The sequence below is a fragment of the Drosophila persimilis genome, unplaced genomic scaffold (assembly GCF_003286085.1).
Source record: "Drosophila persimilis strain 14011-0111.01,24,50 unplaced genomic scaffold, DperRS2 tig00000885-arrow-arrow-pilon, whole genome shotgun sequence".
NCBI lineage: Eukaryota > Metazoa > Arthropoda > Insecta > Diptera > Drosophilidae > Drosophila > Drosophila persimilis.
Window position 1 is genome coordinate 390,214 of NW_020825367.1, and position 17,885 is coordinate 408,098.

The 17,885-nt window shown below is 44.3% G+C and overlaps 2 protein-coding genes across 7 annotated transcripts; both read right to left on the bottom strand.

The window, feature by feature from the left end:
- Positions 1-264: 264 nt before the first annotated feature.
- LOC6599601 (transcription factor 25) lies at positions 265-3,039 on the bottom strand. Its single transcript, XM_002024655.2, has 6 exons — positions 2,829-3,039; positions 2,357-2,742; positions 1,425-2,294; positions 1,014-1,340; positions 745-959; positions 265-682 (listed from the first exon to the last, which is right to left on the bottom strand). The coding sequence occupies exons 1-6, from the start codon at positions 2,982-2,984 to the stop codon at positions 522-524; spliced, it is 2,115 nt and encodes a 704-aa protein (XP_002024691.1). The 5' UTR covers positions 2,985-3,039; the 3' UTR covers positions 265-521.
- A 7,467-nt stretch (positions 3,040-10,506) lies between these two features.
- Positions 10,507-17,152, bottom strand: LOC6599600 (DENN domain-containing protein 5B). Of its 6 annotated transcripts, none has more exons than XM_026993758.1 (15): positions 17,072-17,152; positions 16,330-16,822; positions 16,159-16,268; positions 15,396-15,808; positions 15,036-15,325; positions 13,897-14,968; positions 13,621-13,827; positions 12,786-12,966; positions 12,366-12,705; positions 12,167-12,296; positions 11,843-12,093; positions 11,623-11,768; positions 11,430-11,548; positions 10,985-11,361; positions 10,507-10,925 (listed from the first exon to the last, which is right to left on the bottom strand). In XM_026993758.1, the coding sequence occupies exons 2-15, from the start codon at positions 16,592-16,594 to the stop codon at positions 10,507-10,509; spliced, it is 4,320 nt and encodes a 1,439-aa protein (XP_026849559.1). In that variant the 5' UTR covers positions 16,595-16,822; positions 17,072-17,152. The 6 variants fall into 6 exon arrangements, with proteins under 6 accessions (XP_026849559.1, XP_026849558.1, XP_026849557.1 ...); XM_026993757.1 differs by having other exon boundaries at positions 17,000-17,149; XM_026993756.1 differs by having other exon boundaries at positions 16,881-17,149.
- Between the last annotated feature and the right edge of the window lie 733 nt (positions 17,153-17,885).

Here is a 17,885-nt window from a genome sequence, read left to right on the forward strand (position 1 = left end):
AACACCCAAGATCTTGAAAAGCATACCCTGCCCTCACCATTCTTACATATATATATATATATACGGAAAAAACGCTGTACTTGTCATAGTAATATTTATAATTGCAATAACTGCGAAGCGATAAAGGTTTACAGAAAACAAAACGGAATGAAATGAAATGAAATACCATAAAAAAGAAAAGATAAGAATTATTGTGGAGGAACCTGTTTGTTATATTGATAGGGCATTATTTGAAATGGCATTAAATAAATCAATAAAACATTCTTTAAGCTCAAAACGTGGCTCCTTTTTGACCTGGAAGCTTGTACTGGAAAAGTTTTATTCAATGCATTGTTCACATGCTCTGTATATGTGTGTCTTTTGTGTGTGTTCGTTTAAATTGATCTAATATATATATATATATATATCCTTTCATATCATATATAAATTTTGTGACGGTGTCGATTTAGCTGATGGGAATATAGCAAAAAGGTTCGGAGTTTCCAAAAAACGTTTTCAAACTATGACTTTTGAATAATTGACTAGTCAACATAGTCGCTGGAGCCCTCCTCCTCGTCGTTGCTGCTGTTCGACTGAGCGGCTGCCGTTTCCGGGGATCGGAGATGCTCCGCAACACGAAAGTTCTGCAGAAAGTCCCGCATGGCATCCATTATCAAAGTGAGCGATTGCTGCAGGCCAACTTCTACAATCGTTTCAGGATTTATAAACATTAGAAATTATGAAAGGAGCCGGGGAGGAACAAACCTTCGGCTTCGCCGTTGGCTGGCCTGGCCAGCTGCTCTGCAACTGCTGCTGCGGCCGCAGCCTCAGCTGGCGGTAGGGCTGCTGCTGCTCCAACTCCTGCAACCTGGGCCTGTTGTTGAACTGCCGCAATGTTGAACGATGGCAAGAGGGATTGGAAAAACATAGATACGGAGTTGCTGGGGTTGTTTGTGGGACTGCTGCTGGATGAAGACTTTCTGCAAAGAATATATATGTACATTTAAGCTAAGGTCTCCCAGCTATTGTCGTACTGTTGATAGCAATTGACACTGTCTGGTGGTGGCAGTGGATCGTAGGTCATAATCGCCTGCTTCTCCTTGGCCACAAAGACGGCCAGGGGAACCTTCTCCTTGTAGTCGGAGAGTATCACATGCCGCAAAATGGGTCGTGGCGGTGTGCCGCCATAGCGTACGGACCGTTTCTCTTTGTATTCACTAACAACAGGGTCTTTGCTTTCGATGCGATCGAGTACGATGTTGACATTGGACTCCAGCCACGGCAGCACCTCGGTCGAACGCCAAACGACTCGAGCACGGCACACATACAAGCACACAAGCTGGTGCAGGGCGGGCGATTGACTGGGGGAAAGGGAAATGGAGAGAGAGCGATAACGTATTAGATAGCTATAATCGAAACCCTCTTCCAGGTGCCAGAACACTCACTTTCCCGACACATCCGAGAAGAAATATGACGAGGCCAGCACGCGCTTGTCCGTTTGCACCGACATCTCGTCCAGGAGTGGCCTCAACACAGCCGGAAACATAAGGAGTGCATACTGCAGAGCATCGTTGGAGCGATCACAAGCGCCGTGCAGTGTGTACAGGGCCAGGGCGTAGGAGTAGGCCATGTTGGGGAGCTGCGACAGGTTCCGGGCGACATTGTACTCCTCATAGAACTCCACCAGCCAGCCAAACTGTTTGCTCCTCAGGGCGTAGTAGTCGATGACCAGAATCATGGCCAGCGGATCCGTTTCTGGCTGGAGGCTCAGCAGCAGCTTTGAGATCTCAAACGCTGTGCGGCTGCATGCACGCTCTTCCAGATATTGGGCATGCTTGAAGAGCACAATGTAGAATGAGCGGTTCTCCTGGCGACGGTAGTCCAGGCGGCAGTTGCCCGATGTCAGGCTGAAGTTAATGTGCAGCGACGACTCCAGCAGAAGGAGAGCGCGCTCCAGCAGCTCCGCGGCCAGGGCAAAGTCCTCGGTCATCTTGCAGACCTCGCTCAGCTGGACTAGCGAGTCCACGTGGTAGGGGCAGCGCTTAATAAGCGTGATCAGAAACTCCGAATCGATGCGCTCCAGGGCAGAGAGGAACATGTGCTGCACTCCCTGGTAGTACTGACTATGCTCGAACGCAAACCACTGCACTGCATCGTTGCTGCTGCTGCTCTTCGTGGACATTGAGGAACCGGGTAACTCGATTGTCGGGAGCAGTTGCATCGTGATGGTGTTCTTGGTGAGCTGTGGCCAGGACTCCCTGGCTGTCACCATATAGGTAGACTTCAGAGTGGGCTTCTGGCGGCCACGCTTGGTTCTGCACAAAAAATGTACCCAATTAGAGCGTAAAGCCACAATAGTTCGGTGGGGATCACTTACTCTACTTTGACCACCCGCTTGCCGAAGGTCCGACGCATCTCGTTGTGCGAATTAAGGTGTCGCAGCTCCACGCTAAGCAGCTTCTTGGTTGCCGAACCGCCAGCAGCTCCAGCGGCAGCAGCAGCTGATGCCTGCTGCTTTACCGATTGCCTGGGCACTGCATCGTAGACTTTGCCCAACAATGGATCCTTCTCGAAGTACTTGTCCTGCCGCTCGTTGTCCTCGCTGCTGATGTGATTACCGCTGGACTTGACTTTCTTCTTGCGCTTCTTTTTCTTCTTTTTGGCAGCGGCACTGGCGTTCGGCAAAGCAGCCGACGGATGCTCCGTTTCGTTGTCATCCTCCTTGAACTCGCTCTCCGAGAGACTCAGGCCGGGCTGATTCAACTGGAATTGGACGCGACGTTGGAGAATGGGCAGTTGACGTTGAGCTGGCAGTCGTGAATTGGATGATTCAGACAGGGGCTACGTACCAGATCAAATGGATTTAAATGCGATTTGCGATCTCTGACAGTATTGTAGTCCTCCAGCTCGTCATTGTCACTCAATTCCTCGCCCTCTTCGTCGTCGGGCGGCGGCGGCAGCTTGTCAGCGTCGCCCTGCAGCTTCTTCAGCATACGCGCAGACATGGTTGTAGACGAGCTCCGCGATTATATTATATATAATTTAAAAATTTATTCAGATTTTATTAATTTTCGTACAAAATACGTGTGTATTGTGGTTATCGTTGCTGTTATCGATCAAATATATGTACCGTGTAATTTCGTGTACGTTCGCTTGCCAGTCAAGGCAGGTGTTCTGGTGCTAACCGCTACTATCGATGGTTTTGCTACTAACTATACTATCGTGATACTATCGAGCTAGTATCTGTCGGTTGTCTCTTCCTCTCCGCCAGAGGGCGCACACATTGTACTCCGAAGAGTGTGTCAGAGAGAGAGGGAATGAGAGAGCGTGGAAGCCACTGAGAATTGATTGGTTACTTCTGGCTATATTAATAATCCGATCTGATCCAGACTCGGCAATCTGGGCCGATTTGCTTGCATTCTACTATCGGACGGACGTGATTTAGAACAAATTTACATGAATCATGCCGATTTTCATCAGTAAGAACAGCAATTTTGGTCAATTTGTGTGATTTTTAGAGTGAATAATTTGAGCAAGACTCAAGGGGCCCTATTTTGGCCGGGTGCAGAAAGAACAGACGAGCGAATCGAACGAGATAACAAAATAATGTGCATGTGAGCATGTCCCTCCTGTGGCAATGGGTCAGCTAGTGTAGGTGTGTGAATACGCCTGATATAAAACGAAACACCTTTTTTATTTATGCTTAAAAATAAAAATAAATTACATTTAGATGGAATAAAAAAAACGTATTATGCATTGCGCATGGGGATGGGGATCCATATATTCGATAAAAACAATATTTCTTTCCGTCTTTAATTAAGAATATTTCCTCCCAGTGTGGTATTCAACAGTTGCGCAGTGTGGTCTTGCATTGTCTGATGCTGAACAGTAGTAACAGTAACTAAAAAATGTTACTTTAAAATCTTAATTTCCATTTGAAGCAAAATAAAATGCCAAAAAGCAAGAAATAAAAAAATGAGGATCAAAACGAGGCAGCCGAGGACACCTTTAAGTCTCGAGGCCACATTCTACGGCACCCCAATCATTGCATATCGGACCATCTAAAACAAAAGGCAGAGTTGGAACATGGCATTCTGATCAATGCAGGCCACCGGCGAACGGAGGTGCAACGGACAGGTGATTGTCAACCTGCTTTTGAAGATCAACTCGAAGCTGAGTGGCATCAACCAAACGCTGAAGAGAGAATTTCGACCGCTTCGTGTCCTACAATAGCCGCTTCCGCAACTATAATGAAAATTGTATATATATGCTTATGGTATAAATCTAAATGTATATATAGCGGCAATATGTTTAAGCACAAAGAAGTACCATTAAAGAATACTTATAATTTAATTTATGAATTTTAGCTTTTTGTTGAAGCGGGAGCGGCTGGTGTACGGAACAACACGTGAAATCCCCAGTTCAAAAAAGTCTCTCTATTAATACAAAATACGCAAAGTATAAGCGTAACTACTGGTGCCAGTTTTGAGAATGCTTAAATAGAGCTACAAGTTGAAAAGTTGAAGAGGGAATGGCCAGTGGCGGACAACGGCCAATTGATAGCAGTGCTGCAACAGTAGATGCTGGTCAAGGTGCTGAAGGATCAAGGTGACCAACAGCAACAGACAGACGGTCAATGCAAGTGAAGGATCAAACCGCTTTCGCAACTCCAATGAAAATTGATATATATGCAAAGATAGAAGAGAAAAAGAATATAAAATATGAGTAGTTTATGAAAAGAAATTCGGAAAAAGAAATAAACTTCAATAGCGATCAATTGAAAATAATAATAAGCAATTTATAATAGATTACAAAGTTTTCAATGAAATTGAATTTCTCTCAAATTCATTAAAAAATGTCATCTTCAATGAAGAAACGATTCTGAGAAAGCACGAAACATTTAAGAATGGCGGCAGTTAACGTACCCAATTCTATTGAGCTCTCATACGAGTTGTAAGCAATCTTTGGCTTTCTAAGACGAAAACAATTTCAATCTTGGGCCTCCGCCTAATTGGTTTTTTTCAAGACATAAGGTCGGAGGAATTTTGGAGCGGCAGACTGGGAGCATTCTCCAGAGAGAATCGCAGCAGTAAGAATTTTAGCTTTTTGTTGAAGCGGGAGCGGCTGAGAGCCGGAAAGCGGTATGGGGCAAATTAAATTAGGTGGATAACGTCGGAGGAATTTTGAACAAATGAGTCGCAGACCGCACGTTGCCCCCATTTTATAGGCTGCGGACACGCGAAATTGCAGCAGCGCAGCGCTGCTGCAGACTCATGCGCAGGCGCAGCAGGCTCTCTGCCCGCTTTTCATTGGTTCTGCTCACCATTCCTTTGTATATGTATGCATGTGTATGTGTGTGGGCCTGGGCCTGGGTAAATCTGGCGATGACAGCAGTGCCTAGTGATGGACTTTTTCGGGAAAAAATAAGTGTATAGGTACTTGGCCCAAATAGATATTCAATCGCAGTAAGCGATCTGCGCGGCAAGTTACGCTGGACTCTGACTGGCACACCCAGACAAAACAAGGAACTAGATATATGTATATGCGCTTTTGAAGTTCCTGCGCTGTTCACCATTCGACGATCTGAACACGTGGAAGAAGCGAATCGATAACAAAAGTGCTGCTCATTACATTCGTGTAGTCTATATTAAAAAACTCATGCCAGAAATTCTAAACCCTATACATGCAGCATGTAAGAATACGTGTGCATCCATACATTAAAATACGCTCGAACGCTCGAAGAGAAAACGCAAACCAAACAACACATTAGCGCTTAAAGCTAAAAAGAAACATTACTGCTTTACCAGCAGTGAGCGATGACGAATGTCACCTACAATGTCATCTAGGCGTTGACGCCAGCCAAATCGAATCTTTTGTTTCTTTCTATTCCGCGCGTGCCGAACGAAATTCGGTTCTGCCGACCGTGCGAAGTAGAGGAGAACTTCGTTTTTTCTGTTCGTCTCTTTTGCGCCTGCGTCGGCAGAACTCTTTTTCTTTCTTCGCTTTGCATTAGTGTTGTGCTGCTCATGAGTGATTGAATAAAAAAGAGTTGTTCACTTAAGTGAGCAACTGAACATGTTCCTTCCAAGCTGTTCTTTTTTGCTCACTTGTTCTTTGTTGTTCACTTGTTCATTTTTGTTCACTTGTTCTCTACTCACTTTTTGCGCCATTTTGCTCCTCAAAGGGCATTTTGCGATCTGGCAGCTGTTGCTCATATTTGCGTTTACTTCACACTTTTTGTATTAAAAATTCAAAATGTCGCTAATTCGAAAGTATAGTGAAATTTGGAACCGTCTGTACATGAATAGTGAACAACTGAGTGAGCAAGTCAGCAACTGAGCAAGTGACTCACTTACTAAAAAAGAACAAGTGAACATGTTCACCAAAATGAGCAATGTTTACCCAACACTACTTTGCATTTGCTATTTGCAATCGACTAATTGTGCGCAAACGAAGTGAAATTAATTGCTGTGATTAATTTTATTATCAGGTAAGTGCAGTGTTTAAATAATTAATAATATGTGTTGTGAAACAAAAGGCAGAGTTGGAACATGGCATTCTGACCCAATGCATCATACAGGCCACCGGCAAACGGAGGTTCAACGGACAGGTGATGAGCAACCTGCTTTTGAAGATGAACTCGAAGCTGAACGGTATTAATCCAACGCTGAAGAGAGAATTTCGACCGCTTCGTGTCCTACAATAGCCGCCTCCGCAACTCCAATGAAAATTGTATATATATATGCATATGGTATAAATCTAAATATATACCTATAGGGGCAATATGTTTAAGCACAAAGAAGTACCATTAAAGAATACTTATAATTTAATTTATGAATTTTAGCAAAACGGAATAAAAGGCGAATTAATGAATTAGGTACCATTTGGAAATGGATAGCAGGCAGCCCTGATCACGACGACTTTTTGAAAATACAGAATAAAGTAAATTAATCAATTGAAAATAATAATAAACAATTTATAATAAATTACAAAGTTGTCAATGAAATTGAATTTCTCTCAAATTCATTGAAAAATGTCATCTTCAATGAAGAAACGATACTGAGAAAGCATCGTTTAAAATTAATAACTTTTGGTCTACTAAATTTAGTTGATACCATAACCCTCTTTAAGGTAAACATTTTCAATACAAAAATTGTAAATAAAAATGAAATAGAGGACAATTTTAAGCATGAAAAACAGCCTGTTGAACTGTCTGATCTACTGAATATTGCAACGGTTAAACTAATTCGAAATTCAGATTTAATAATCATTTATATAAAATGTCCTCAAATTAACGATCTTGCAAGCTTTACCATGCAAGAGCCATCTCACAAGATGATGGAATGTTAGTTATAAGTGAAAATGTTTGTGAATGTAAGGAGAAATACTATTTAATGAATAATTTCAAAAGTGAGACTTCTGACAACCACGCACAAATAGATTTAAAGAAGACCTGTTTCACCAATTTACCTAATGGCTTTAAGGCCAACTGCACTAAAAAAGGGAAAACAACAAAGAAATAGACATCATACAGAATGGTGCCATATTAGTTTCAGGCAACAATAACGTAGACAATACTACTTTGATAGGATCGTATCTCCTTTTGTTCAACAACACAATTAAAATAAATAATATAACCCACATAAATGATAAGGGTAAAATTCTAAAATACATATCGCATCATAGATATATATACCAATATACTGGCACATAAATATAAAACGTAGATATAAGCATTGCATGTTTCGGGTCAGCTGAACCCATCATGAATATATATATAAGAATCATTCTGAATAAAGTAACACTGCGGAGCAGACGCTCCAAATGAAATTATCTAAGTTCACTCATATTACACCAGCGCAAAGAATGGCGAAGGTGTGCCTGATGATTCCGTTCCACTTGTCGACATATTCGCTGAAATCTGCAATCTCTGGGAGCTGCCTGAAAATAGCCCCCGAAAATAAGCCAGTCCTCACCTAAGAATTCTGTGGAGAGCTGGGACTCTATGCCGCAGCTTATTTGCCCCTCCTGCATTAATGGGGTCCAGAGTGCATATTGTTATAAGCTAAAATTGGACCAACGACCTGAAAATTATCAACGTTTTCATATAGCTTTATCAAGCGTTTCGGAAAATGAAGAAACGTACACAATTAATAGCAGCGATAAAATTGAGAATCTCATTCGTGCAAATGAAAGCCATGGGATCGAGGCAGAGCACGAAAATTAGCAAAAATATACAATCGAACAAAGAGAATAAGAGGCAGGAGTCAGAGAAAAAGAACCATCCATTTGAAAAAGTGGATTTCTTGGGGACGATGGAAATTCTTATGAGCATATCAACGGATACCAAGAACCAAGAAACCGATGACAGGGCAAAGAATTTCAAATACTATCAGAAGAAATTAGAGTTCTATCAGAACTTCAAAATGTATCGGGACGATACAAGAATGGGGAAGAGAATGGGGGGAATTAACGTACCCAATTCTATTGAGCTCTTATACGAGTTGTAAGCAATCTTTGGCTTTCTAAGACGAAAACAATTTCAATCTTGGGCCTCCGCCTAATTGGTTTTTTTCAAGACATAAGGTCGGAGGAATTTTGGAGCGGCAGACTGGGAGCATTCTCCAGAGAGAATCGCAGCAGTAAGAATTTTAGCTTTTTGTTGAAGCGGGAGCGGCTGGCGGCTGAGAGCCGTAAAGCGGTAGCGGTGGTTCAGAGCCAGAAAGAGGTATGGGGCGAATTAAATTAGGTGGATAAGGTCGGAGGAATTTTGAACAAATGAGTCGCAGACCGCACGTTGCCCCCATTTTATAGGCTGCGGACACGCGAAATTGAAGCAGCGCAGCGCTGCTGCAGACTCATGCGCAGGCGCAGCAGGCTCTCTGCCCGCTTTTCATTGGTTCTGCTTACCGTTACTTTGTATATGTGTGCATGTGTATGCTCTGCCTGGGCCTATGTAAATCTAGTGATGACAGCAATGCCTAGTGATGGACTTCTTCGGGCAATATCTGTCTGTTAGTATATAATGAAATATAAATATAGTAAGCGTAAATATACTTAGCCCAAATAGACATTAATTTTAATTTTAAGGCGGAGGATCCCGTGTAAATTTACGGTCCAATGTGAAGTCATGTATGAAATATATAATATATTATGGACTATATTAAGAAAAAAGTTACCAAATAAATCATATACAAAATAAAAGTTCGTCTGATATTGCAGGGCATTCTTTAAAAGTGTGTATAATTTCAACATCATTTAAATTTAAACTTTTAGTAGAGAGTTCTACGGAATGCAAATGAACGGGAGTGGGTGATTCATGCGATTCAGATCATTGCACTTTCAATTCAGGGGTATATGTCCTTATTTTTGCAAAGTTTATTTATATTTTTCCAATAGTTTAAACCACGTTTTACATTAAATTTCAATCAGTGAAACTAATTCCCTTCTACATTTTGTTTTTCACGTCGTTGTTTGTTTGAAAATATGACAAAAAGTTTTGCTGAAAATGTTCTAGAGGTAAAGGTTCCCCCCATATGCGAATATGAACAAATTGCTTGACTCCAAGCAATCCATGCTATACAAAATGTTACGTACATAGATCTTCGCAGCTAAACAAGATTGCCATCAATCAAGTGCCGCTCTCGCTCTCGCCGTCGTATCTGTGTACGAGCATCACTATGAAGCTTGTGGAGTTCGGGAAGGGAACCGCATATCCGGCGACGCTAGGCTTGCGCTTGCTCTTAGTTCGATCTTCGCTGATTAATATAATTGCTGTCTTTTGCATATTTATTGACTTTCAGTGTCTTAGGGTAATAAATTCAAACATTTTTTGGCTCAAAAGTTTAAACGTACAGTTGGAATACAAACAAAAACACTTTTGGGTATATCTTTCTTGCATTTGTTTTAAAAAAATAATAAAATATAAAATATAAAACAATAGCTCAATAGTTCTTTGGTAAACAGAAAAAAATAGATACTAAATCAAAAGCTACCGTTGAAAATAGTGTACTTTGGAATTGACCAAGAATATTGGAATATCTTAATTGCTAGCTATACACACACATACACACACATACGCACACAATTGTATGTACATATGTATGCATATGTATATGTAGATTTTTGAACCACATTTTAGAATTTGTTATAGTAAACGTCTTAATTGCACGGTAAATGTTCTTAAAATTCGATAAGGAATTTCTTTCGACTTTGGCTTCAATTTTCTCATGGTTTCGGTTTCCCGTTTCTTGGTTTGGTTTGCTCTCTATATAGTATGTCTGACTTGGTTCTTGGCAAGCATATAATGGATTGAATGGCAAGGATAAGGATAAGGTTAAGGATGAGTATATAAGGGGCAGGATTTCTTAGATAAATCTAACAACGAATTCGAGTATTTCCGAGATTCCTTAAGAGCATATGTATATGAGTATTCTCTAGGTCACTGGTTGCAAAACAATTTCCGTGGGTTGAAGTGAGTGCTGTGTCGTAGGGGATTTGGATGGGATCGGTCGGATCGGACTCATCTCAGCACTGAGATGGAATGCGTATGCCCTGGGTAATGGAGTTTTCCAGCACAATGTGACAGTCGTCGAGCGGCTCCAGAATCTGAATGAAAAAGGTGAGAAGATTGCGGCGCCGCAGAAAGCTCTCCTCGTCGTACATCTCCTGGGTAACTTTGGTGAGGGCCATCGGCTTGATGAGGCGCGTTAGCAGATGCTCTCGGAGGCTCAGGCACATTAGCAGCTGGAACTTTCCATCTTTGCCCAGGGCCGTGCCGTTGATTTCGTCCATTAGCTGCACATACAGACGCCAGATGCTGGTGATCTCACGACGCTGTAGGCTATTGCCACTGCCGCTGCTATTGCTGAAGGAGGAGTCCATGCTGGAGGCAGAGTCCTCCAGCTCCAGCTGCAGATTCTGCTCAAAAAGCTCTTTAACCTTGGCTTAAATGGAAATAAGGGTTCAAATACGAATCTACAGATGGATTGGCCCTTTCGCTTACTGAAATAATCCCAGATGTAGAGATTTCTGCCAAAGAAACGTGCTGAGCGAAAGCCACAGAGGAACACCTGCTCCAGGCATTTGACCAGGCCATCATCGCCGCAGAGGAGGTTCGTTAGAGTGCCCACATCCCGGTCCCTGCTCGGTTTGTAGTGCCACTTGACAATCACATTCACGCAATTGCCCAACTGGTGCTGGATCTCCGATGGCGCCAGCGATTCCTGGCGCTGCACACTGGGACTGCGTGTGCGTGGCGGCGTGCGGGTGTCCGGCACTAGCTCGGCATTCTTCACACTCGTCGAGATGCGTTGGCCCACCAGCAAACGCTCTGTGGAGTCATCGTCCACGCCACGGCCCAGCCATCGGCCACAGGGGAATCTGCGAAAGTGCGAAACATTTCAATTGAGAATGGGTCAACTATTTGGATGGGGTTGTTTCTGGCTTACTTGTAGGTGTGTCCGGTGACCTCATTGCGCATCACCACCTGCTCCACGAGCCACTTGTGGCTTGGCCCCGAATTGTCGTGACCAATGCGCATGGTTGTCAAGAGGCCAAGGTTTTTGTACTGCCAAATGAAAGGAAAGGGTTATTTATATATATATATATATTTATACTCGAATATTCTGAGTCAATGCTTACATGAAAAATAAACTCCAGGGAACCCTTGGGCACTGGCACCCGCTGTGTCTCATTCATGGTGCCCGAGACCATGATCCAAACATTGCTGGAGGTGTGATAGGAGCCGTACTTTCGGGAGGGGAAGATGACAACGCGATAGGGCAGCTCTGGGGGCAACAGAGAAGGTGAGAGAGAAGGGTAAGGCAATAGCAGACAGGGGCTAAGGCTAGCTTGGACCTACTCGTTGTGGGATAGATGTTGGTGAAGCTGAAGTAGTCCACGGTATTGAGGGTCAGCAGATGATACAAGAACTGCTCCTTCTCCTCCTCGCACCGCAGAAAGGCCGAGCGCTTATACAGTGACCTCAGAAGGCTCTCATCCGAGAGCAGAGTGCGAAAGTGTCGCGACAGCAGTTTTTTCTCCAGCGAGAGACGCACCCAGGCGCGTGTATAGCCAATGTGCGTCTTAATATCAGCCATGGCCAATACGTTTCTGTGCGTTTTTCATAGCAGAATTTCAGTCAGTCAATAAAATGGTGCAAGGGGAATTTATACAATGTACTTACTTTACATCGAACTCTAGGGACTCTGGCAGCGGACACAGCTGCTCCAGGCCCACAAATTTATTGCGATCACGCGAACGACTGCGGTTGGGGCTGGGCGGACCATCAAAGTCCGTTTGGAATGTAGAAAGATCTGAAAGGACAGAGGGATATACATATGTAAATGAAGAGAAACCTATTGGATCCTGTCCTGTGAACTCACAATCCATTCGCTTGCGCATTGCATTCCATGCCAGTGCTGGCGATGCTGTGGCTATGGCCATCTTATTGCTTGGACTGCTGGATACTGGAGCCGTCTGCTCCACACCGGAACTGTCGCCGCCAATGCGTGCCTCCTGCATTTCAATGTAGGCCTGCAAATGCGCCCAAAGTGCGGACTTCCCCTGCTTATTCTGCAGTCCATGCGACCAGATCTTCTCTAGCAGATCACACATGCTGGCTATCAGAGTGTTCTCCTCGATGCCATCACCCTTGAGGCCCAAAGCCACTGCCTCATTGCCCATCTTCTCCAGCAGCATGCGTTTGCTCTTTGATTTTATGTCCTAAAAAAGGGGAAAAAAACAGAATGGTTTTAGGGTATTAGGGCTTTGGGGATAGGAGATCCTGTCATTCCTGTATTTACCTTAAGAAGACGCTCTACAAATGTCCAATTAGCTTGGGCTATCAAGGCCGGACTCACATCCGCTGTGGTCAGATTGGCAGACAATCGATTGATGGAATTGGCGCTTGGGGCCTTCTGGTCCAGCGATATCTCCCTGGCCCTCCATTTATTCCCATTCTTAACCCGCCGCAAACTGTTGCCTCTGTGTTTTCCGGTGGTTTGCGGGTTGGAGGAGGATATTGGTTTGTTTTGATTGAATTATGAAGGTTAGCCGCGAATGAATTAGTTGGAATTTTGATATTCGAGAACAGAAGCATATATATAGGTGTATTAGTGGAGAAAACGTTCGAAAGAAATCAGGTTTAGGGATGTGATCTATTATGTGCAAAGCATGCAAAAACGATAGAACAAAACAGAACAGAACAGAAATGATTACAAATGAGAGATACAAAAGACGAAACAAACAAAACAAAGTCTCGATTAAGGCTTTGAGAAATGCAGAGTTTATTGTTAAGTGATAGAAAAATCAAATAAATTACTAAAAGGAAATGGAGTGAAGTTCCCCCGCGAACAAACTGTACATACATTCTATGGTCTATATTTCTAGTTTCTATGGTATATATGGTGTCGTATAACTAACATTAGATAATATCATAAATTTGCTAGCCTTTGCGGGAGCTTAGGTACATTTTTATTTCTTTTTTTGGAAGGGGGGGGCTGGGGAGGGGTAGGTTTATTATTGGAATGAGTGCAAGAGTTAGCTCGGGGTTGGGGCGGGGTCTGGGGCGGGGTCAGGGGCGGGTAGGCGTGCTGCTGTGGAATAAAAACAAATGCATATCATAGAGAAGGGGACTACCTCGAAGCGCACTCCTGGTTCAGCACGCCCTTCTCCAGCAGCGGAAAGCTGCGAAAATATGCCGCTCGATTGGATAGAATCTCGCTGGGAGGCGTCACCTCGATGTCAATGCAATTGAGACGCTTCTCGAAGCCCTGCTGCGAGTCCTGGCTGAGAACGCAAGGCTCATAGCTGGTGGCGCAGATCATGTTCTCACCATGGCGGCGCCTGTTTCGTAATAGAGATGGAAAACAAAACATTAATCTCAGGGTTAAGGGGGTAAGGGAAAACACCTACCTTAAGAGCTTCACGCGATGATCAAACAGCTGGAGCTGCTCATCCGGCAGCGATTCCCACATGGATAGTATTTTATTATCAATCAGCGTGGCAAACATCTGAGATTCAAGGAAGCGCGACAAAAACGCCCGATGGTGCTCCGGCTGATCCGAGAGGAACGACGATTTATCAAAGTTCTGCAACGTTTCGCGATTCGACAGCCACTCGTCCTTGGCCTGATTCGGATAGATTACGAAATACTCATACGCATGGAACATGTGCACAAAGCGATTGAGAAAGACCTCCCTCACAGAGTTATTGATGCGCAGATCCTGGTAGTACTGCTCCACGACCGAGAGTTTCGGTTTCTCCGTGCGCCTAGGTACGGGCATGGTGGCATCCACTGCATCCACATCGTGATAAACACCCACGGGGGAGGACGATAGCGAAACAGTGGGACTGCCCACGGGCGACCCACCCTGAGTGCCTCTAATGCCTCCCTTGCGGCGCAGAAAATCAGCAATCCGCGGCACATGATCGATCTTTGAGGGATGCGCGGTCAGCGGTTGGTAGTCCACGGGTCCCCCACCCGGTGATTGCCCGGGTCCGGACAGCGTATACACCGTCTCCTGTAGCTGCTGGAAGCGCTCCTTGCTGCGTCGTGCCGCCTGCAGGCCCGTTGGCAAGGTGCAGCTCGAGATCATGGCATCGACGCCGCCGCCACCTCCTACACTGCCGCCACGCCCTGCATAGCCATTCTTCAGACTGGGCTCCTGGTCGCGATCTCGCTCAATCTCGAATTTGTCCAGCACCGAACTGATCTCCGCCATAAAATCCTGCTTGTGGGGAAACACAGGCATCTCCTCCGGTAGCTGGATGAGCTTCTTGTCAATGTCCACGAAGCACAGGGCCGCCTCGCTGCCAATCTTATGCGCCGCCTCGCATCCGGCATGTAATCCCATCACAAACGGAACCGGAGCATCCAGGAAATGATGCAATGCAGCGGGCAGAATGGGGGCATAGACATGAGGCCAAACAAATGGAAAGAGCAGAGACGTTATGCATTCGCCCACAATCATGAGTCTTTGGTAGTCTTTAAAAGAGAAAAGGAAACCGAAATCAAGAATGAGGAATAAAGCGATGTGGCATCCTTTTTTTACCTGTTGATCGAAGCAGCACCTGGTTCTCCAGCAGCACACATGTCAGTAGCTGTATGACGCACTCCACGCCCAGATACTTGAAGAGCAGACGCAGAGGGAAATCGAGAAGCGGCAATTCCGTGGCCAGCAACGGACGCTGCAGGATCAATGCGATAGCCGCCATATGCGGCTCTGTGGGGGGCAAATAAACGCGAATGGACTTGCCTGGCTGAGGTAGCATCACTTCATAGAGAATGTTGTAGACATAGGACTCGAGACTGATGCCAGCACCAGGCTGACGTGGAAGACATCTACAAAGAACGGGTTAACAGATTAATACTGTTTCCAGAGAAAAACCTACTGCTCCTGCCTACACTGTACCTGTACAGATTCTTGAGAAATATCTGCGCTGCAAAGGCATAGGGAGCCTGACAAATAAGCGAAATGCTCTTGGCCACATACAACTTATCCTTATTGATGTCGTAGTAGCTTTGTGCGGACTGCGGTGCCTGTCCCGCCACCTTAAAGTGTCGCGGCAGGGAACGGCTCACAGGACCATCCTGTTTGACGCGACTCAGCGAATGCGTCTGCTGGCCATTCGATAGCTCCGTAATGAACATGGACTGCAGCGTGTGGATGGCCCCGCAGATATTCCGATTACGTATCTCCTCGTAGAAGACCAGACTGAAGCCATAGCATCGCTTGCCATCTTCCCGAGTGGTGGCGAACGAATGGAATCTCGGCTCAATGTTGTGTTTTTGGGTACGAAAGCGCAGGCCCTGGGGCAACGAGAGCTACAGACACAGATATACGAATCGTTAGATAAGACAATTTCTCAAAGTTATAAATAAAATCCATTGATGGCTAGAGATCCATTTGATGATAAGATGATTATGGAATGAGGGAAAAAGTCGACTACACAACGTAGTCATCGTCGTGGCTGCTTGCTGATGGCAATGTGGCATCAATTAAAAATGCTACTTCAGTCTCGTCTCCCTACCCCACTCCACAATCGTATCAATGAGCACGACCACGACGCCAGCGAAGCATGAATTTTCATCGAAAAGGGCAACCAATTGAGCTCAATTATGGAGCATATGAATATGGAATATTAGAATAGAGGATGGAGAGAGTGGGGACCTACCATGCATATCCCATGGGCATCAAAGGGGTTCCAGGCCACATGTTCGGGATAGTGGGCCAGGGGTTTGCTTTTGTACGCCCGATCCAGGGGAGAACAGTGCAGATTGTCCCCTAAAAAAAAAATAAAGTCTTTAGTACTTCTCCCCAAACAATCACTGGGATGGAGTCGCACCTGCAAAGCGATCTGGCTCAAGGCCCGTGTCCAGATCCAGGCCACATATCACAAAATAGTCGGCAAAGCGCGAAAACTGCGGATCAGCATCGCGCTTTAATTGATTCAACTCGGATTGCTCTCCAGGCGATGTGGGTGATTGCACCATGGAGGCAGGCGTCTGGCCGTTGTGGGTGGTGGCGGTGCTTGTGGTGCTGCTGCTGGTGGCATTGTTGAGCATCAATTTGGACAAGCGACTGGAAACGACATTGTCACGCGTCGTCATAGCTTCAACTCCAAAACTCCTACGGCTCGAGCCAGCGGCGTCGTCGTCGTTCGCGTCTAATATTGTTGTTTGTGCTCCAAAAACTGAACATCAAACAACCATTGAGACTCCTCCTCCACACGCACACATGCATGCAGCGATGTGTTTGTAATACCGTTATGTACTCTGCAACTTTTGTGCACTTTCCAAATTTCTACGCCACCGTGAGTCGATAAATTTTATTTGTATCTGCAATATATGTATGTTATATATATGTCTATTATTTTTAGGTTTATTTTATTTTTACTTTCTACATGTGTGCGTGTGCTTGTGTTGTATGTGTATATGCAAAATTTTCTATGCCAATGGCACACACAGACAAGACACACCAACACCACCACAGACAACACCACACTCGACAACCACCTCGCGTTTGTTGTGACTGTTCAGGTGGCTTTCTTTTCAAGCCTTCGCGTTTAAAACTGGGTCGAAACCTACTAGCAACAATTCTTGTGTTCGGGAAGAACCACTACCAACAACAAAGAGCAATAATTACAGTTGGGGGGCTAGTGCCATTGGCACACACAGACACGAAACTTCGTTGTTTACCAACACACACACAAACAACACCAACCACTTCGCACAGTGTGACCGCGCACGTATTGGTGAAATACACCATCTACGCTCAGAAATATTTTGAAAACGAGACGGTACATTTCGGTATATATTTTTCCCTCTTCGAATCGGTTATTGCCCCTTTGAATCGGGTTTTACCGTTTAGAATGTATGGGCCAGCAGCATGCGGAAAAAATAGCAACATTCTGCATACCTTGGATATAAGGATATAATAGAATTGAGGAAGTGTTTGTTAGATATGCTCTATTGAATGCAGATATTTTTCAGTCTCAAATTTAAGCTATCTCAACGAAATTCCTTACGGAGACCAAGAATTGGCATCGGAATTGAGATATACAGGAAACTAATCAAAGGCGTCAATAGGCAATAAACAATTCAAACTGAGAGAAGCTCATTACTAATTACGTTTCAGAGCAGCTTGGAACAAACACAACTTAAAAAATTATTTACAAAAATAGGTAATACAAATGTACATACTTACAGCTGACCAGCAACAATGACATAACATACCGTGCACACTTACGTTTTGTGATTTGACCTTTTTTGTTTAAATCTTTATTCATAAACATTCTATAAAAAACAGAGTTTAAGATTAGCATATCTAGTGAAAAATTGATTCATCAATAGGATACAAATATGTGATCAGGGCTGAAAGCTCTAGCTAGCTAGTAATATT